Source organism: Geotrypetes seraphini, chromosome 8 (genome assembly GCF_902459505.1).
Source record: "Geotrypetes seraphini chromosome 8, aGeoSer1.1, whole genome shotgun sequence".
Classification (NCBI taxonomy): Eukaryota; Metazoa; Chordata; class Amphibia; order Gymnophiona; family Dermophiidae; genus Geotrypetes; species Geotrypetes seraphini.
This window is the reverse complement of record NC_047091.1, coordinates 162,060,751-162,083,028: the sequence shown is the minus strand read 5'-3', so window position 1 is coordinate 162,083,028 and position 22,278 is coordinate 162,060,751. Positions and strand designations below refer to the sequence as shown.

General features: G+C 42.2%; 1 protein-coding gene across 4 annotated transcripts in view; it reads left to right on the top strand.

The window, feature by feature from the left end:
• The window catches only part of HECTD4 (HECT domain E3 ubiquitin protein ligase 4), a 492,696-nt gene that overhangs the window by 361,952 nt on the left and 108,466 nt on the right, over positions 1 to 22,278 (top strand). For all 4 annotated transcript variants that reach the window (XM_033956861.1, XM_033956860.1, XM_033956862.1 and 1 more), the window contains 6 exons: positions 1,369 to 1,505; positions 8,132 to 8,258; positions 8,356 to 8,493; positions 9,220 to 9,356; positions 10,644 to 10,804; positions 13,619 to 13,800. In XM_033956861.1, the coding sequence (XP_033812752.1) occupies positions 1,369 to 1,505; positions 8,132 to 8,258; positions 8,356 to 8,493; positions 9,220 to 9,356; positions 10,644 to 10,804; positions 13,619 to 13,800 (882 nt within the window). The remainder of the gene's footprint in view (positions 1 to 1,368; positions 1,506 to 8,131; positions 8,259 to 8,355; positions 8,494 to 9,219; positions 9,357 to 10,643; positions 10,805 to 13,618; positions 13,801 to 22,278) is intronic.

The window sequence follows — 22,278 nt, the reverse complement described above, 5'->3', positions numbered from 1 at the left end:
AAGTAAGAAAGTGCCACACCAGTTTGATTGACGTGCAAAAGGATGATCAAAAAGTCAACTTTTTACAAGGGTTGTCATACAACATATAATGAAAAATTGGGATCGTTTGAATTATAGCCTTTGGTGGAACTCTCTATGTCACGTATTTAAAATGGAAAGGGTAATTGCCATGCAGCGGGGAAAATACTAAAAAATTTCTGGATATTTGGGAGCCATTAACAAAATATTGTAATGAATGAATATAATTTTTTCCCCTTAAATATGCATATCCAGGATGGGAGGAGGGGGGTAGGATGTTTTGGTTTTCTTTTGAGTGTAATCATTGTGGGGCGGGGGGAGGTTATTATATGTTTTCTTGGGTTGGATGAATATTATTGAATTGGGGGGGGAGGGATATGGGATTTGAAATAGTTTTATAGAATGTTAAGAACAAATTGATGTTATATAATGTTTCACTTTCTGTAAGTGTTAAAAATGAATAAATGTTCTTTTTGTGCACTTGATGTAAGTTTGAAAAAGAATAAAGAAATTAAGAGAAGTTTAAAAAAAAAATAAAAGTCAACTTTTCAAGCTATGTTTAAAATGTGTGTATGAGATAATTCACACCTTCAATAACTAAAAATTGAATGATGTGCAGTCTGTAGGTGAATTTGGCTTGGTGGTGGGACAAAATATAAATGTTGACCTGAGAGGACAAGATGAAGTGTAGGGAACAATAAGCTTAAGAGAAAAAGTTGGAAGTCCTGTATAAAGTAAGATTCAGTAGTTAATGACACTGGGCTAGCATGGTGGTAGTGAAGGAAGGAGAGAGATGCACCTCAACATTCCCTAGGGGTGGAGTTGGTGGTAGGTAGGTTTCAGGTACAGCTGAAAGTTGCTAGTTGTGGTGGATCTGGTTCTTCATGTTGGTATGTACATTAATGATGCAGACCAACAGAGAAGGATCAAAGTTGGGGACGTAGAGGGTAGAGGAGAGGCATATGAACTGAAAAAAAATCAGTGATTAACTTGCACAGGGCAAATGTTATGCTATTTGTCCCTAATGTCCATACATGTGTGGTTGTTGATACAGTATAACACAGTTGAATTTTGTCAAGAAATAGACAATTTAGAAGATTCTGAAGCTGACATACCATATTCTTGTTGCTGTTTGAGTAGAAAGATGGCATGGTCTTGCTTTTGAGATCCATTAGTATATGGGAGTACCTTTGCATATTTGTACCCGAGAAAATAAGGACCATCTTATTATATAATGAGCTATAATTTTTCCAGTGGAACATAAAGTAAAAAAATTTTTTTAAAACCCAAAACCCCAAAATAAAGTAGGTTTTAATAATTCCCTGCTTTATGTTGTTTTTTGTCTTTTAGAATACGACAGTGATGCTTCCTGCCACTATAAAGTAGAGCTCAGTTACGAGAACCCGATTACATCTGGCCCTGATCCTCACCCTCCCCCTATTGCAGATGATGAAAGCGATGATGATGATGATGACGATATCCCACGGGTAAGGAATAAGATGGGTTAAAATATAAGTTAAAATCATCCTTGCTGTGATGAAAGCCTAGTAATGTCATTAGCTCCAGTATTAGCCAGGAATTTTCACAGTTCTCTCCTAGCACTGCTTAGCAGTGATGAAGTAACAGCAAAGCCTTTGTTTATGACATGGATCTAACAAAATAAGAGACCTAAAGGAAGAAGGGGAAACATTAAAAAGAAATGAAGCTTTTCCATAGTCATTTAACACTCCATTGCTCCAGATACAAAATAAATACTTGTATATAATATGTAAACACTTTGATTGTAGCTATAGAAAGGCAGTATATCAAGTCTCATCCCATAGTATTTAGTAGAACTTATAATTCTAATAAGTTGTTTTGAAAGTATGAGGTGACCCTGTGCATGAGATTTTTTTTGTTAACTATAAAGACACTGTCCTATATGACATTGCCGTATTTCCCTATGTATAGGCTTCTGTCTGTACATCGATTTTGCAAACTGGCCTAGTGGGTGCGGCTTGCTTAAATGTGGCGGCCTATACATCATCCCCCTCCCCCCCCTTTAAATACTTCCCTCACCGATAAATTCCTCTTGAACAGCTGCCGGCTGCTTCCTCCAATCACGCTGTGCAGGGCAGGAGCAATGTTTGCAATCTCAAGCCTCGCCCCGTGCTGCTTCCTGATTGACTGCCATCATGAGAACTGACAGCAGCCAATCAGGAAGCGGCGTGGGGCGAGGCTTGAGATCGCAAACATCGCTCCTGCCCTGCACAGCATGATTGGAGGAGGGAGGAAGCAGCAGCCGGCAGCCATCCAGGAGGTATTTAAGGGGGGGATGATGTATAGACCACCCCATTGTATAGGCTGATGTAGGTTTTAAAACTCTTAGATAAGCCGCAGCTAGTAACATGGGATGGCTTATCTAAGAGTTTTAAAACTTACATCGACATTTTCTGTGGTCTATACAAAGGGACGGCCTATACAAAGGGACGGCCTATACATGGGGAAATACGGTACTGTAAGAGTTGAGAATGAAAAAAACTTTGTTAAATATTTTCTTTACCTGTCCTCTGCTATTCCTAATAGACCCCTGTATTAAACCTTCTAATAAATCTTGTCTAAACATTCCCTCAGCTTCTGAGATGGCTTTACATTTTTCTAATAAAATCAACATTCTCATATCAGACTTTCTCCCATACTTTCTTCTACATCCATTTTATCTTCTCCTTCCCCATCCCACTCTAAGATATTCTCTGTCATCTTTCAATCTTATTCTGATATCAAAAAGGTTCTAACTACCATTAATAACTACTACTACTTCTGTTACGTCCCAAGGATCAGTTCAAATGGGTTATACCCATCTGTCAGCAGATGGTGATAGAGATTATGGCAGATCTCTGCATTGAAGGCTACTGTGCACCTGATTCCAGCCAGTATTCTCTATCTCCAGCAGGCTGATAGAGGCTTATTCTGTGCAGCTCTGTGATTGAGGTTGAGCGGCTGTTCTTATGGGCAGATTTGGATTCAAACCTGGTGTTGCCAGCTCCCTCCGCTACTTACTCCTGCCTTATTTACTTAATCCTCCCCCCAAAAAAAGTCTAGTGGCTATTACCTGACTGGCATTCTTTTGGTGGAGGGGGGGGGTAGTTTTTTTCTGGCTAAAAATCTTAGTGCCTGTGGCGGTGGAACTTTCTCTCGTTCAGCTTCAGGAAGAGCGGGCAAGTCTTTCCGGGACTGGTGATAGCATCTGAGTTGGCAGAATTCTGCTTATAGTGTGGGAACCACCGAGAAGCATTAGGTAACTGTATGGGTGTATGACAGGTAGAACTTTCAGCCTTGGATTCCCTGATGGATCCAAGTCTGATTGGTGATTTCCAGTATTGGAAATTTTGGTGGGCCCTGCTTCCTCATTATCAGATTACGCTTTGGCAGCCATTTCGAGGGGAGTTAACTCGGCTTTGCTTTGATCTCCATGTGCAGAGGCTGTTTCTGGGTCTTCCTGTGCCCCTTCACAACCCACTTCGGCTCCTCATGACCTCCCCAGAATTCAGTACTGATGGAAAGGCTGTTGTTCTGTTTGTGCTATTGCTGCATCGGGCCTATTTGCTAGAGAGGTCTCAGCCTTCTGTTGACTTGTTATTCCCACAGTTTCTCTTTGAAGACCCTTCTAAGAGGAGAAGATTTGAGCAGGTGAGGGAGCTGAATGATATTTTCCTGCCTCAGGTCATGATTAAGAGGGGGGGGGTCCTTGTCAGCTGGGGCATTTGTAGAGGAGGAGTTCACTAATGCTAAGAGGGATGATCCAACAGCAGCTAGGCTGTTTCACAGAGAGGAGCTTACTACCCACTAAGGAAATATTGCATATTTCATCTCCTTCAACAGAGATGCATCCATACTCTATTTCTATTCTACTTCAGATCTAGCTAGGTACTTGGGACTTGGGTTTTCCACAGGATGCTGAGCTTAATGGACCTTTGATCTATCCCAGTATGGTAATTCTTATGTTCTTATTACGTCAGGGTCAAAAAGCCTCCTAAGTCCTTCCACATTCATGAGGCTAAGCAGGAGCTCATTTCTGTACAATGGGACTCTCCAGATTTCAGTCTAAACTCTATCCTATTCTCCCTGATGAAGTGGAGCAATTGCCCTCATCACAGCAGTCACTAAGAAGATTAATATTCTAGTGGAAGGCAGGTCATCCCAGAAGGCCCTGGTATACAGACTTAGTTCGGCTTTAGATGGTGCCCCCAATTCATCTGCCATGTATTGAAGGGGGCTTCTGTCTCTCTGGGACAGGTAACACTGGAGGATCCCTCCCCCTTTTAGTCTTATAGCTTGGCTCTTAAGAGGTCAAGATTAAGGCAGAAAGGATATTTGGATGAGGTAATTACCACAGTTAGTTAGATCGTTTATATTCCACTATTGCAAGCAAATAGTTCATAGTGGATAACATATAAAAAGACTAGATCAAATTAATCTAGAATATCAGTTTGAACTACATACCCATTATTGGGTACTGAGCTTGAATTTTTTGAACAAAAATGTTTTAAGCACTTTTTTTAAGGCATTTAAAGTAATTTTAGATCATATTTGAATTGGCAAAGTTAGCCTTAAAAAAAAAAAAAGAAGTAAATAGTCATTTATGCATGATTTCTTTTGAACTAGGAAAGTGCAACACCAATATATTGCGTACACTATAATATTGACTTATCAAAAGCCTACAGATCTACTTACTACTTCTCTGCAGGCGCACAAGTGATCAATGTAGGTAGCATATAGCAGAGTTGGCAGAGCCTTTGAACACTGGTGTGCTGAGTAAGGCAGTTCTTCTCTGCCGTGGATTCTAAGCAGTTTTGCAGGATGGACTTAGGCAAGAGTTGGATTTGATTTCTCTTAAGGATCAAATTTGCTACCCTTGCTTGTTTCCAGGAGTGCCATCAGAATTCTTTCTTAGCAGCTCATCCAGATGTAGTCAAATTCCTCCCTTTAAGCAGTGGTCTCAAACTCAAACTCTTTGCAGGGCCACATTTTGGATTTGTAGGTACTTGGAGGGTCTCAGAAAAAATAATTAATGTCTTATTAAAGCAATGACAATTTTGCATGAGGTAAAACTCTATAGTTTATAAATCTTTCCTTTTGGCTAAGTCTTAATAATAATATTGCAATTTATAGCTAAAGAGACATATGATCAAGAAACTTTTATTTTACTTTTGTGATTATGATAAACATACCGAGGGCCTCAAAATAGTACCTGGCGGGCCGCATTTGGCCCCCAACCCATGAGTTTGAGACCACTGCTGTAAGCTTATCTGCCTGGAGTGGAGTCTGAATTAGTCTTGAGGGCTCTTCAGAGACTGCCCTTTGAGCCTCTCTGCATGGTGTTCCTAAAGGACCTCACTTGAAGGTTGTTTTTCTTGTGGCTATGTCCTCCACCAGATATGTGTTTGAACTCCAAGCTTTGTCCTGTAGGGACCCATTTCTTTGGTTTTCTGAAGCTGGCGTTACCATCTGAACAGTTCACCTTTCATATTAATCAACCAACCTATCTTCCATCCTTTCACAGGGAGGACTATGTCACAGATTTTGATTCTTTGCGCTTTCTGGATGTGCATCGGACCCTTCTTTGTTACCTTGGAAATTGCTAATGAGTTTCAGTGCTTGGACCATCTTTTTCTGCTGTTCTTGGGGGTCTGCAAAGCAACTGTTGCTCATTTTTATTTTTTTACAGAAAGGGTGTTAGATGTGTGAACAGTCTCCTGAAAGAGGTGGTGGAGACAGACTGTGTCTGCATTCAAGAAAGTGTGGGATAGGCACGAGGGAGCTCTTAGAGAGAGGAAGAGATAATGGTTACTGTGGATGGGCCTTTTGGCCTTTATCTGCCATCATATTTCTATGTTTCTATGGTTGAAAGAAGTAATTTTGTTATCCTATATTCTTTGAAGGAAGAAAGTGATCCTGCATGTTAAGGTGCATTCAGCTAGGGCTCTGTCTACTTCCTTTGTGGAGGTTCAAGCTGTTTTGGTGGATAATATTTGTCGGTCAGCTATGTGGTCATCTCGACATACTTTCTTGAAACATTTCTGCTAAAGCGGAAGCTTCCTTTGAAGTGGCGGTGCATTCCATGGGGGATTCCATGCCCCATCCTATTAAGTACTGCTTTTTTTTTACATCTCATTAGTCTGGATTGATCTTTTATGTAATAAAAGAAAAGATTAGTTCTTACCTACTAGTTTTCTTTCTTTAGTCCCAAAGGATCGGTCCAAAGCCTTACTACTTACTCATTCTATCTCTCTAAACCTTGATTTTCCCATCTATATTATAGGTTCCCCAATTTCATTTCAAGCAGCCCTCGAAATTCTTGGGATCACATTCGACTCGATTTTTTTTCTTACCACTCTCATATGTCCCATATTGTCCAAAGTTCTTTCAATAAACTTAAAATGATTTCTTCTATTTGCCACCTATTCACAAAACAGGCTCTCTGTATGTTAATACATTCTACTACTATTAATTATTTCTGTAGCGCTACCAGATGTACGCAGCGCTGTACAGAGTCACAAAGAAGAAGAAACAATCCCTTCTCAAAAGAACTTACAATCTAAACAGCCAAGACAGACAAACAGGATGTCATGGATATAGTTAAGAAGAATGGTTAATCAACCGGCTGGGTTGGAGGGCAGAGGAGTAGTTAAGAATTGAAGGCTATATCAAAAAGGTGGGTTTTCAGACTGCTTTTAAACAAGGTAAGGGAAGGGGCTTGGCAGTCAAACTTGGGTAATTTATTCCAGGCATAGGGGTCAGCTATAGATGAAAGGAACAAAGTCTGGAATTGGCAGTGGAGGAGAAGGGTACAGCTAAGAACGGCTTATCTGAGGAACAGGGTTCTCTGGGAGGTATATAAGCAGAGAGATGAGAGATACTGAGGGGCAGCAGAATGAACACACTTATAGGTCAGCAATTGGAGCTTGAACTGTATGCAATGGCAGATAGGGATCCAGTGAAGTGACTTAAAGAGAAGGGTGATATGAGCGTAGCAAGGTTGATAGAAGATGAGTTTTGCACAGATTGCAAGGGGAAGAGGTGACACTGCGAGAGACCAATTAGAAGTAGATTGCGGCAGTATAAGCGTGAGATTACGAGAGCGTGGACAAGGGTCCAGGTAGTGTGCTCAGAGAGGAAGGGGCAAATTTAGGTGATATTGAAGAGATAGAAGCAACAGGTCTTAACAGCTTGTTGGATGTGCGTAGAAAATGAGAGATCAGAATCAAAGACAATTTCAAGGTTGCGAGCAGAGGAGACTGGAACAATGATAGTATTATTTACCGAGATGGAAAAAGGAGGGGGAGGAGCAGAATGTTTAGGAGGAAACATTCTTTAGTCATTCCTTATCTAGACTACTATAACAGTTAACTTCACAGAATCAAATTATCAGAACAAAAATACCTTCAATTAGTTCAGAATATAAAAGTCAAATTATTAATTGGTTCCAAAACATATGATCCCATGACGCCTCTATTTCAAGAACACTGACTTCCCATTGCTTACCACATTACCTTTAAAACTTCCATCCTATCTCTAAAATTTATTATTCAGATTCACCTTTTTATCTTTCCCAATATTTGATTCCTTATATTCCATTTAGAACTCTTAAGATCAACTCAGGCTAATTTGTTAAACATTCCCTTATTTCATCAACTTTCTTATGATTTCACTCATTCTACAGCTTTCAGCATTTTCCATCTATCCCCCTGGAATGTCTTGCCTCTTCATCTTGAAAGATCCTATTCTAACTTCCAGTTCCCTCTAAAACCCTTTTTTATTTTTCAGATGCATTTGGCACCTCACACCATCTACATTTCTATATTCTGGAGCAAGCTACAGCCACATACCTCAGCACTTTATCTCACTGTATTCTTACCCAGAACTGACCTATGCAATTTATGGCATTCCTTTTTATTTTATTTTCTCCTTCTCACAGTTGGGGTTTTTTCTTTTTCCTTTATTGATTTTATAATGTAAACTGTTTATCTAGGGTGGTATATCAGATTTTAATAACTTGAAGATATGTTGCCCTTTGTTTTTAATAGATTTGTTTTAATGTAGTAATTGTGTCCTTTGTCTTATCTCTTTACAGGAGGATCATTATGCCCTTTTGGTTAAAGCCTGGGAGACTAAAGTATTTCCTACAATTAGAAGACGATTCCGCAATGAGGCTGAGAGAAAGTCTGGTTTGGACCAGATTAAGGGAGCCTTGCAGCTAGGTGATGAGGGAAACAGTGGAACAAAGTGCCTGATATGCTGGTTAAAGATTGCAAATCCTAAGAGCAAGAAATTAACTGAATGCTTTTTCTGTTTTAGGCATGGTGGATATAGCCCGGCAAACAGTGGAATTTCTTTATGAGGAAAATGGAGGTATCCCAAGAGATCTGTATTTACCTACCATTGAGGATATCAAAGATGAAGCAAATAAATTCACTATTGATAAAGTTCGAAAAGGTATCTTGTTAAAAAAAAAAAAAAAGAGAGAGAGGGGAAAAGTAGGACTTATGATCTTAGTTTCTGCTTTGTTTACCTTCCAGTTGGTTGATCCCCATTTGCATGTATGCATGTATTAATCCATCCAGGGCATAAGGGAAACTAATCAACTTGATTGCCCCTTACTTGCTTTCACCTCCTCTCGTAGTTTATCCTGGGATGTGTAAACTTAAGCTAGAATGGAAGAAAACCTAAGCTTAAGTCTTCCTTTTATCTGGTGACATCATTACTCTTAGGAAATGGAGGGGATATATTTGTACCACTCCTAAATGTAGAAGTTGATGATCAAGTTTGCATCATTTTCTAGTGGACACTATCTCTTACTAAGGAGGCAATTTCTAAATTGGTTGCACTCTTTGCAGGCCTGTTCTTGGATTGCAAGTGATCTTTAAAAGTGAAAAAGCCATGTTAATTGACAGTATCTGTATTGGCATTTTATTATTCTTTAGCAACAGTGCAGGAAGCCATCTGTGATCTGAAATTATATTTCTGTGAAGTGAATGTTAGAAATCCTCCCCCCCAAAGGCATGCCAGTCATTTCTACCTACAACATACCACTATGAGACTGTACACACATCCTCACTTGTGAGGAGGGCAGCCATTGGATATACTAAAACACCATTCAATACATGCACATTGAAATACACAAAGTACTTACAATGTTAACTTTGTCCCCTTGGTTCCTAGGGCTCACCGTGGTGATTAGATCGCCAGACAGTAATAATGTAACCAGCAATGCAGTTGGGACTGCGTTACCTAAATTTGCCATTCGAGGGATGCTGAAGACCTTTGCTCTGCATGGAGTTGTCCTGGATGTAGATTCAGTGAGAAACCTTTTGTTACATTAAGAAAATCTGTCAAGAATGTCTTGGTTAAACTGATTTACAGAGGGAATGGTCTAGTGATTAGAGCTGAGAACTAGGGAAGTCAGGGTCCAGTCGCTGCTTTTACCGATACACTATGTGACAGAGTAAATCGGACTTAATCTTCCATTGCCTCATATGCCCAATTAGATGGTAAGCTCTTTAGGGAAGAAATATGTCAAGCTTGAATACTTATCACCACTGTACAGCATTGTGTATGTCCAGTGGTAGTACCTTAACATTATATAATTTTCTTTTTAATAGAAAATTGCTAGTGCCACTTAGATTTCTTTATTTATATATAATATTTTTTACAATAATAATAATAAAAAATCATGTACAATATTTACTACTAAGAACATAAGAAGTTGCCTCCGCTGAGGCAGACCAGAGGTCCATCTCACCCAGCGGTCCGCTCCCACGGCGGCCCATCAGGCCTATTGCCTGAGCAGTGGTCCCTGACTATCCCTATAACCTACCTCTACTCCTATCTGTACCCCTCAATCCCTTTGTCCTCTAGGAACCTATCCAAAACTTCTTTGAAGCCCTATAACGTGCTCCTGCCTATCACAGCTTCCGGAAGTGCGTTCCATGTATCCACTACCCTCTGGGTGAAAAAGAACTTCCTAGCGTTTGTTCTAAACCTGTCCCCTTTCAATTTCTCCGAGTGCCCCCTTGTACTTGTGGTTCCCCATAATTTGAAAAATCTGTCCCTGTCTACTTTTTCTATGCCCTTCAGGATCTTGAAGGTTTCTATCATGTCTCCATGTTTCATGTTTTCAATGCACGCTTCCTTCTGGCACCAAGAGAAACCAGGGCCTGCCCTATGTGTAAGATTCTTCTGGAATAGCATAGTTGAAGTGATGAAAGACTATAGAGCAATTTGTGAGAAGTAACTTTATAATAGGATGCCTATAGGAAAAGTCCAAAAAGATGCCTAGTTTATTTTTTTTTTTTTAAACCCACAAAAAACAACGTAGGCAGCTATGTGCTTTTACAAAATAACCACCCAAAACTGACCTCCCACACTCCTAAAAATGCCTGTGCTACACATATGTAAGCACGCAGCATCTTAGTGCACATATATGACTGCACAATTTTATAAAAGATCTTTTTTATGTGTAAAACTAATTGTATTCTTGGACATACCTTTGTAAAATTACCTCTTAAATGACATCTTAATTCCAGATGTGTTCTAATGTGTCTTGAAGTAAGTATCCAAACAAGATATTTATTTTATGATTTCAGGTAAATGAGTTGGTACAAGTAGAAACTTACCTTAGAAGTGAAGGCGTGCTGGTCAGATACTGGTATCCTATAGATATGCTCGAGAGACCTCCCGCAGGGTATAGAAGGACTGCAGCAAATGGACTGGTTTCAATGGACAGTACAAATATTCAGATTCACAGGTAAATGGGAATGCAAGGGGTTTTTAATGCTTAGTGGCTAAAAGAAGTTTCCTGGCTGAAGAGGCTTTTTGAGTTTATATTATGAACAGTAAAAAAAAATAGCCAAACTAATTTTTCTTTCTGTCAAATCTATTAAAATGTCTTAGTATTATGTTCATCGTACGAGAGTTTTTTTTTATTTTATTTTATACAATTTTATTTTACTTTTTAATACAAATTGGAATTATAACATGATAATACTGAACACAGAATCAAAGCCCATGTAGCATGAAAACAAGAACACTTCCCACCCCACAAACAACCTCCTCATATCTTTAACCCCCCAACCCAAAAGTGACGTTCTACCCTTGTCCTACCCCTCCCCCCTTATGGAACTGATTGACACCATTTTTCAGCATCTTTGCAACAGTGTTGGTATCTGATATCAGTCAATTGTTCCATCTGCTAATAAAGTTCAGGTAACCTCTGAAGCAACAGCTTCAATTTATTTTCTGCTGCCCACAATCATGCTCCAAGCTACTATGAATCCCATTTAACCAGTCTCTCTTGGCTAATACTAAATTTCCAGTGTAATCCAGCAATCGGAGCTTAGACCATATCTTCAAAGGTACCTCAGCCAATTTACCAAGTTTTCTGCCAACATATTTGCCAAGACATTCCCTCTTCTGCAGCGCCTGGTAGACCGGTATAGTCCTTAAGAATGGTTTATACCTTACTATGACCAGCAGGTGGAAACTCAGACCAAAACTTGTATATTAGGATAGACTCCCCCCTACTAATGTAGTCTATCTCAGTCTCCAGCATGTGGTAAGAATAATTCAGCTCCCCTCTTAGTGCTGTTGGAATTTGTTTCGGACTCCTGGGTTCCATTTTTTTGCCAGAAGTAGCTTGGACGGGTCTTGTTTGGGGATCCGTCCGACCTCGGGGGTGTTAAATAGAGAATGACACGGTGGCGGTTTACCCGCGGCTACCGCGTTTAGCCGCAGGTAACCCGCCAAAACGGGGAATGAAAAATAGCAGCCTCTGCGGGGACGGGGACAAGGCCATTCACCGCCCCGTGGAGCGGTGAATGGTCTTGTCATCGCAGTGAGGCATCAAGGATCACGCGGTCCAATCCAGGGGGGGAGGGGGGGTTGCCCTCGATGTCTTCGCTTGTGCGGCAGCAACGGTTTTGCCCCCTTCTGCTTCTCTCTCGTCCAAGCTTTGGTGTTGGAGAAGGATTATGCATGCTGTAGACTACCAGAAGGACTAACAAATCGATTCTGGAAGAGATGAAACTAGCTATGTCACTTGAAGCCCAAATGATAGATAGGACTGTCTTATTTTGGTTACACTGTTAGAAGAGAAAGATCATTGGAGAGGACATCATGTTTGGCAAGATTGAAGGAGCCAGGCAAAGAGGGCAACCTGCAATCAGATGGCTGGATTCATTGAAAGCAACCATGGGGATGACACTGGAGGACCTTACCAGACCAGCACAAAACAGATTTATTTTTAGATCTGTAATTCATCAGGTCGCTAGGACTTGAACATGAATCAATGGCACACTAACTAACTAAAGATATAGATATAGTTTCAAGAAAATAGAAGTTGTCAACAGTAAAGGTTTCATAAAATATGGTTAGGTTTGTTGGCTAAAAGGGAAGCGAGGTCCAGATGTTCCTTAAGATATTTCCCCAAAAAGATAAATAGCATGGTGTTTCATAGGGTTCAAAAGAATAATAAGAAAAACAAGAAAAGTACAAAATATTGTGAAGATTACTACTGTCACCTAGTGTTAAGGGTCTTAATTACATTGTGAGTTATATGTAGGAAGAATCAAATTAAAGTTTCATATTTGATTAAGAGAAATTATAGATTAAAAGTTAAGATAGAAAGTAGATTGACTATATCATGCTTCAGAGTGGTAAATATAAAATACTGATTGAAGAAACAGTGCTTGTTAATGAACTAGGGATAAGAGTTATATATGTGTGTATACCAACATTCTAACAGAAAGATATGGTAATACAGGTATGTAATGTTATGAAAGGATTAAGATATAGGAATAGTTAAGGTAAGATGAAGTAAGGGATGAGATAATTAAAAGCTTTGATTAATAAAAATAAATGTACATAAGCAATTTAAAGAGGAAGTAATATAGATGATGTTTGTTGTTTACCAACTCAGCTTTTGGTTAAGACCATGTGGTAAAGCTTGCTAGTACGTTATTCAATTATGCAAATCAACAGATGTGATGTAAAGGAAGCTATAAATGTAATAGCCTGAAAGGTAGACAGCAGACGAGGGGCATTTACACTTCCGGTTACAAATACTGATTTTGTTTTCATCTTTTTATTAATGAATCTGATACTGAATCATTATACGAGTTAAATAGTCTTTGTGTCTAACTAATTTGTAACTGCAGAGTGGGAATCTTCTCCCCTGGATAGATCTCTCCTGTCCCACTGACCAAGTTAAGCAGCCTTTTGGTCAACAGTAAAGAGGTAGAAAGGTAGAATGACTGTATTCCCATGATTATATTTTAAATTACCTGAAACTAGGCCTGTACTTTTACAATGTGCATGGGAGCTATGCTTTTAAAAGCTGCTTGTGTAAATTTCATTTTCATGCAGGCAAGCATGTTATGCTATTATTAACACTGTGCAAAAATACATGCATTTTAAGTCTTATAACAGGCCAATATTTATTAAAGCACAGTGTGTTAGGATGCCAAGTATTTGTGGGGGCTGTAAAGCATGGTAATGCATTGATAAACATCCTGTTGAAAATTTACCATTTATGTGCCATTTAAAAATGTCATCTTAATTACAGAGAGCTGCTGAGATGTGAAGCATCTCTTTCCAGACTGTATTGCCGCATAGCTCTGCTCAGCATCTTTGCACCAAAGTCACCACATACTTTCACACGATTATTCCATATTCCTGCAATTCGTGATATTACTCTGGAGCATCTGCAGCTGCTATCAAATCAGTTTCTGGCACCACCCCTTCCTGGTAAAATACAATATAAAAATGGAATTATAGTATTTGTTTAACTCTTTCTTTTGTTCTTTTTTATTTCATTCTTTCTTTTTTTTTTTTTTTTCATTTATAATTTTTATTCATTTTCAAATTTTACATGAAGTGTACAAAATATTGAAATACAATTAATGAATACACAATATCACTTTTATATCTAATACATAATATTCTAAACATATTTTTATCCCCTCTCCCTCCCCCCACCCTTCAAGTACTTTCCAATCATACATTACATATTGTATATCATATTATAGCATATTGTGTAAAAATTATTTTCACTACCCCCCTCCATGTGTGTCATAAAGAAGATATTGAAAAGAAGAAGTGAAATCCTACTATTCATTCATTTATTTCATTCTTTCTATTTATTAACTGCCTTTATGAAAATATTTAAGATTCACCCAAGATGGTGAACAGCTTAATAAAAAACAATCATTTTTAACAGCATACTAATAGTTAGTTATATGATCAAATATAAGCATAAATTCAGTCAGTGAGATAAACTTAGATGATAAATTGAATTCTAGTAATAGGGCCAACATGAACTGAATAGAATCCTCAGAATTAGAAAGGAATAGAAAACAAAAATAAGAAAGTTAATAATGCCTAAGTGTATCGCTCCATGGTGTGACTGTACCTTGAATACTGTCTGAAATTCTGGTCACTGCATCTGTAAAAAGATTTAGCAGAACTAGAAAAGGTACAGAGAAGGGCGACAAAAAAGATAAAGGGGATGGGACAACTTCCCTATGAGGAAAGACTAAAGTAGCTAGTGTTCTTTACCTTAGAGAAGAGACAGCTCAGGGAAGATATGATAAAGGTCTATAACAGCCCTGTACAACATACGGCCCAAAACAGCTCTCACTGCGGCCCATGCCCGATACAGCTCTCACTCTGCTCTCCTGCTCTTCCCCCTTAGTCTCACCTTGAAAAGTGCTGCTGCCGCTTATCAAGGATCAACAAGCTAATTACGGCAGCCTGAAGAGCAAACCTAGCAGGCTGCCGTCAGTCTCCAGCATGTTCCCTCTGCCGCAGTCCCGCCCCTGACATCACGGAAACGCCAACGGGCCGGGCCACGCAAACCCGAGCCCACATTCACATCTATCCAAATCAATGTGTGATCTGATATCACCGCAGGGCCTATGACTGCAGAATCTACACTAAGAAAGGCTCGGCTTGTGGTGAGAATGTAATCTATTCTAGAAAGTGTTCCATGTGCCTGCGAACGATGTGTATAGTCCCTTTCTGTCGGATGTAGTAGATGCCACGGTTCAACCAAGTCCAAGGCAGCACAGAGATACGGAATACCTCGTGTCTGCACACCCCCTATAGATAACCCCGGTGAGGAGCGGTCACAATGCAAATCTAATACTTGATTATAGTCACCCGCCAGAAATATCGGGTCTACCACTTGTTCTAACAACAGGGCTGTAATTCTTTCAAAAAAGGAGTGGTCATAGACGTTGGGAGCATAAACATTCAAAAGGTAAAACAAATATATTCCCATCGTCAAATACAACAATAAGTATCTTCCCTGAGGATCGCTGTCTACTACCCGAGCTTTACAGGGCAAGGATTTACGAATTAAGATCTCTACACCCACTCCTGTGGGGAGAATGCTGCATAAACCACCTCCACCCAGGCTCTCCCCAACTTGGAATGTTCTAGATCAGTCAGGCGGGTTTCCTGCAAGCATATTATGTCAGCCTTATGACTATTCAACTGGGTTAAAATTTTTGTTCTCTTAATAGGGGAAGTGATACCCGACACATTCCAGGATATAATTCTCAGTGTAGCGGCCTTAGCCTAATTAGGGTATAAAATACCTGTCCAAATAGTAGCTTCTGAAACATTGTAGAGCCATCACAGGTTCCCAGCCTAACCTGGACAGCAAAAATAAGAGCGGGGCCCACACCTTCCCGACCTCCAGATCATCAGATAAAGACCCTCCAGCATCATTATCAGGACCCTCCAACTCACATATCCTATAGAAGGTCACAAACCGCCACATGGTCAAAATGTTATTACCCCCAATCCCAACCCCCACTCCCCTCCTCCCTTCCTGTCCCCGATCCCACATTCCTAGTCTATCATAGCTATAGACCCACACCAAAGTGGTTCTAGAGGTGTGAAAGATCACGAAAAGGTGCTTCCCCGAGTCCCCATCCAGACCAAAAACAGGATCTCCTCATGAGTCTGTAATGTCACAGCCAAAACAATAAATGGAGGTTGAACTAAACCTCAGCAATCAAAACAGTTCTAATACAATGTTAACAAAATATACACAGGAGAGAACACAAACCACAAAATCAGTTGGAATAACAGAAGTAATAAGTAAAGCAGCGCTGCCGTAAACCCCTCCGAAAACAGGATTGGGGTCTAAACAATCAGCAAAAAATAGTAACAAACCATGCCAGTGTTCCCGCTAAGCTGCGCTGGCGTGCGCAGGCGCACAAAATATTACATCGCAGCGCACAAGTTTCTCGTCACAGCGCACGGCGTACGGCAGATGGCAGGGCGGCGAGAGGAGAATCGGGCGAGTTGGCTCATAACTTGCTGGCGCCCGATATTTTTAGCTCACAGCAAAAAAAGTTTGCTCACAACACCCGCCCGCTTAGAGGGAGCACTGCATGCCACCCAACTCAATTAAGGGAGATCCTGTGAGTGGAGCACATGTGTGTTCAGGTAGTAAGCTGCCTCCAGAGAAGAATCAAATGTATGCCACTGGCCTTGGTGATGTATGCGCAAAACAGCCGGGTAGGCAAACACAAACCGCATCTTTTTTTCCGCCAAGGTGGAACAAAGCGGGTAAAACAATTTTCTTTTTTCAGTCAGCGCCGCCGAACAATCCTGAAAAATTTGCACTTCCGATTCATCATATTTCAAAGAGACCCGAATCTGCTTATATTTTCGCAGTGTTTCCACTTTATGATTATAATTAAGCAATTTGACAATAACCATCCTTGGACATGCCTCTCGGGTGTGCTCTCTTCCAAACGGGTTCATAGACAACGGTGTGAAAGACAAAAGCGCGCGCCGCCAATTGAGCACAGCGCGCGCTGCCGCGCTGTTCTAAATTACAGTTTTTAGGGGCTTCGACGGGGGTTTTTATTGGGGAACCCCCCAGTTTACTTAATAGACATCGCGCCGACGTTATGGGGGGTTTTGGGTGTTGTAACCCTCCACATTTTACTGTAAACTGAACTTTTTCCCTAAAAACAGGGAAAAAGTGAAGTTTTCAGTAAAATGTGGGGGTTATAACCCCCCACACCCCCCACAACGCCCCCACAACTCGGCGCAATGTCTATTAAGTAAAGTGGGGGGGTTCCCCCCCCACGCCCCCCCCGTCGGAGCGCTAAAAACAGTAATTTAGAGTGGCGCGGCGGCACGCGCTGTGCTCAATTGTCTGGGCGCGCCTTTGTCCCGGCGCGCTTTTGACCTGACACTGCCCAAACGATGTGCCCATTCCTGGCATAAGAGGCCTAATCCATCCCGCATGGGGATGGTAGCAGACAACCATGTTTCCATAGCCTGCAATAAGGCAGTCCCAGACACCGTTTCTGGAATGCCAAGAAAGCGAAGATTAGACCTGCGGGAACTGTTTCCAAATCCTCAAGCCGATCTGCTTGAGCACGTGAGAGATCCCGCAGGTCTTGCAAAAGTTTTTCCTATGCCCTCTGTGTATCTTCCAATGTGGACACACGGGTTTCTACTTCCGTGGTGCGGTGGTTAGTGTCCGCTATCATATTTTCCAGACGTTGTAATTGTTCGGACAGACGATCAATGCCCGGCTGCACCGCCATTGTAACTGCCTGCGTGATGTCCCGCAGCGCCTCAAGTGCGAGCTGGCTGATCTCGGCTGGAGTACCCGATGCCATTTTGTCTGCCCCCCAGCGGCTGCCGATTGCGGTCTATTTTCGCAGTTCGAGTTGCCATCTGAGACGCTGGGGAAGAAAGAAATCTGTCCATGTGCTAGCAGATGGAAGTGAATTACTTCCCGGCGAGCTTGTGCACAGTGTAGGGCAGGTTTGCAGGGGGTTCAGTGACTCGGGGCCCAGAAGCTCAGGCAGCACACGTCTGCCTCAGCCTACAGCATCACGTGATCCGCATTTGTCCACATTAAATTTCATCTGCCACTTGGACACCCAGTCTTCCAATTTCCTAAGGTCCGCCTGCAATTCTTCACAATCTGCATGCCTTTTTACAACTTTGAACAGTTTAGTGTCATCTGCAAATTTAATCACCTCACTCGTCGTTACAATTTCCATATCATTTATAAATAAGTTAAATAGCACCGGTCCCAGTACAGACCCCTGCGGCACTCCACTGTTTACTCTCCTTCATTGAGAAAAGTGACCATTTAATCCTACCCTCTGTTTTCTATCCGATAACCAATTCCTAATCCACAACTGAACTTTGCCACCTATCCCATGACACTTTAATTTTCTCAGGAGCCTCCCATGAGGAACTTTATCAAAAGCTTTCTGAAAATCTAGATACACTGTATCAACCGGCTCCCCTTTATCCACATGTTTGTTCACACCTTCAAAGAAGTCAAGCAAATTGGTGAGGCAAGATCTCCCTCGGCTGAACCCATGTTGACTCCGTCTCATTAAATCATGTTTGTCTACGTGTTTTACAATTTTATTTTTTATAATTGTTTCTACCATTTGCCCAGCACTGAAGTGGGGCTTACTGGTCTATAATTTCCTGGATCTCCCCTGGAGCCCTTTTTAAAAGTCGGCGTAACATTAGCCACCCTCCAATCTTCAGGTTCTATAGACGATTTTAGCAACAGGTTACAGCTCACTAACAGCAGGTCAGCAATTTCATGTGTGAGTTCTTTTAGTATCCTGGGATGTATACCATCCGGGAATGGCAATTTAGCACTTTTTGACTTGTCAGTTTGGCTCAGTACATCTTCCAGATTCACCGAGATTTCTTTCAGTTCCTCTTCATTATCACCCTTGAAAACCAGCTTGTTTTGAGATCGGGGCAGGCAGAAGAGGAGAGGGCTGAGGAGAGAAGCGGAAGGCAGGAGAAAGAGGAGACACGTGGAGGCAGAAGGGAAGGAGCAGGAGACAAGCCAGAGGGTGAGGGGCTGAGGCGAGAGTTAGCTCCGCCTACCCCCTGACATCACCGGCAGAAGACCCGGAGCTCCCCCTTAAAAAGGGAGGGGCTAACGGCGCTCAGCCATAAGGCGAGCGTCAAAGGCGCTCGCCTTAGCGAGAGCGCCTTTGCGAAGGGCCTTGAGAAGGGAAGAGCCACCACTAAGGAAGAGCAGAGGGAGACCACAGCAGACGCAGAGGACAGTCAACCAGGCGGACCCAGCAGGTACAGAGGCACACAAACAGGCAGTCACAGGGGGCACAGAGGACCCACATCCAGGCGAACATAGAAGACACAGCAGGCACAGTAGACATCCACAGCAGACACAGAAAACATCCACAGGAGACCTGCAAGCGGGCAGTAAGGGAGGCAGCAGACAGAAGCAGGATGTTGAGCTACCCAGTTTTCTGCACCATCTGCCATATGTATGACTATCTCCCTTCTGGGAGGCAGTCTTACATATGCGCACGATGTGAAGAACTGGAAAGCTTGAGGAAGCAAGTCAGACTCCTGGAGAGCAGAATATGGGAACTGGAGGCACTTCATGCAGTGGAGGAGGAAGACAGAGATACAGAGATGATCAAGACAGAGCACACCATCGAGGAAGAAGTCCGGGACCTGGAGAACTTCATAGAAGAGGCATACAGGGAGGCCGTGGAAAAGCACCAACTACAGTGGGACCGCCAGGATACGCCTACAGAGATTGTGGACCAGCAGACGGACAGACAGCAGGAGGAAATGGAGGACGCAGCAGCAGGATCTGAAAGCAGCATAGGGAACACACAAGAAGACAATCGCCAGGATGAGAGGAAATGGATAACAACAAAGGACACGGACCTACGACTGGAGAGATGGACATACACCAGGGACACGGACCTGCGACTGGAGAATCAAGAGAAGATAGAGAGGACAGCAATCGTCGTGGGGGACTCTATCATCAGGCAAGTCGACAGCCACATAGCAGGAGGAAGACTGGATCGACTGGTGACCTGTCTACCCAGAGCTAAGGTAGAAGACATAGTAAGCCGCATCGATAGGATTGTCGATAGTGTGGAAGAAGAGGATACGGCAGTGGTGATCCATGTGGGGGACGAACAACGTGAGCAACAGGAACTACAACAGAGAAGTACTGAAGGACCAGTTCCGGATGCTAGGAGAGAAGCTGAAGACCAGAACACAGAGGATAGCATTCTCGGAGATCCTACAGGTACCCAGGGCAGATGAAAAGAGACAGATGGAGCTGCAAGCAATCAACGCATGGATGAGGCGCTGGTGTGAAGAAGAAGGATTCCACTTCGTGCGCAACTGGACAACGTTCTGGGGGAAGAACAGGCTATTCAGGAAGGACAGACCCACCTCAGCAGAGACGGAACGAGGCTACTTGCAAGCAACATCAAGAGAGAAGTTGAGAAGTTTTTAAAACTAGGAAGAGGGGGAAAGCCGACAGTCGACCAAGAGAGAGAGTCGATGATTCGGGAACCGGTATACCCGGAGGATACCGTGCAGGAAGATGGAGGGGAGGACTCACCAGATCGCGGACAGGACAGACCGAAAGAGACACAAGAGGGAAGGACATGCAAGAAGGGAACAGGCTGCAAATTCAAGTGTATGTACACAAACGCAAGGAGCCTTAGAAATAAGATGGGTGAACTAGAAGCTGTGACACAAAAGGATGACATCGGATTCACGGAAACATGGTGGACTGATGAAAGTGTCTGGGACACAGTGCTACCGGGATACAAACTATACCACAGAGACAGAGTAGCTCAAAAGGGAGGAGGCATTGCCATATACGTTAAAGAGGGAATTGAATCTACTGAAGAGAACATGCCACAATGGACAGATAAGTTAGAGTCTCTATGGATCAAAATTCCAGGAACAAATGGACCAGAAATGAGGATAGGCATCTACTACCGACCCCCAAGGCAGTCAGAAGAAATTGAAGAAATGACGGATGAGATTGAACACAACTGCAAGGGAGGCAAAACAGTTGTCATGGGCGACTTCAACTATCCGGGGATAGAATGGAACCTAGGCACCTCCAGCTGTGCTAGAGAGACCAAGTTCCTAGATACTGTAGGTGATTGCTTCCTGGAGCAACTTGTCAAGGGAAATACAAGAGGAGATGCAATTCTGGACTTAGTTCTAAATGGGCTGCGAGGACCGGCACAGGATGTAGAAGTAGAAGAGATGCTGGGAAACAGCGATCACAGTATGATCCGCTTCAACCTGGAAATAGGGGCGAAACGTCAGCCCAGAACAACGGTCATGGCCCTAAACGTCCGGAAAGGAAACTACGAAGGGATGAGACGCATGGTGGGGAAGAAAATTAAGAAAAGGATAAACAATATAATAACGCTAGAGCAAGCTTGGTCTCTTTTTAAGGATACGGTCACCGAGGTGCAAAATCTATATATACCACGTATCAACAAGGGATCAAAGAGGAAAAAGAATAGAGAACCGGCGTGGCTCACTGTAGAAGTTAAGGAAGCAATCAAAGACAAAAAAAAAACCCATTTAAGGAATGGAAAAGATCGAAAACGGATGAAAACTGGAATAAGCACAAACAACATCAACGCAGGTGCCACAAGTAAAAGTGGCAAAAAGTGATTACGAGGAAAGAATAGCCAAGGAGGCGAAAAATTTCAAGCCGTTCTTTCGATATATTAAAGGAAAACAACCCGCGAGGGAAGCGGTGGGACCATTGGATGACCAAGGAATAAAGGGAGCGCTAAAGGAGGACAAAAAAATTGCCGATAGACTGAACACATTTTTTGCATCTGTATTTACTAAAGAGGATGTACACAGCATATAACCCACCAGGTTATATGCTGGAAGTGAAAACAGGAAACTGACAGGGTTGACAGTAAGCCTAGAAGAGGTATACAGGCAGATTGATAGGCTTAAGAGCGATAAATCCCCGGGACCGGATGACATCCATCCCAGGGTCATCAAGGAACTGAAAGGGACCATAGCTGAGCTACTTCAACTAATAGCCAATCTGTCAATCAAAACGGGAAAGATTCAGGAGGACTGGAAGGTGGCGAATGTTACGCCGATCTTCAAAAAAGGTTCGAGGGGAGATCCGGGAAACTACAGACCGGTTAGTCTGACCTCGGTACCCGGAAAGATGGTAGAGGCACTGATAAAGGACCGCATCATTGATCACCTTGACGGACACGGTCTGATGAGGACCAGCCAGCACGGTTTCAGCAAGGGCATATCTTGTTTGACGAACTTGCTGCACTTCTTCAAGGGAGTAAACAGGCAGATAGATACGGGTGACCCAGTCGACATTGTATATCTGGACTTTCAGAAGGCGTTAGAGAAGGTTCCACATGA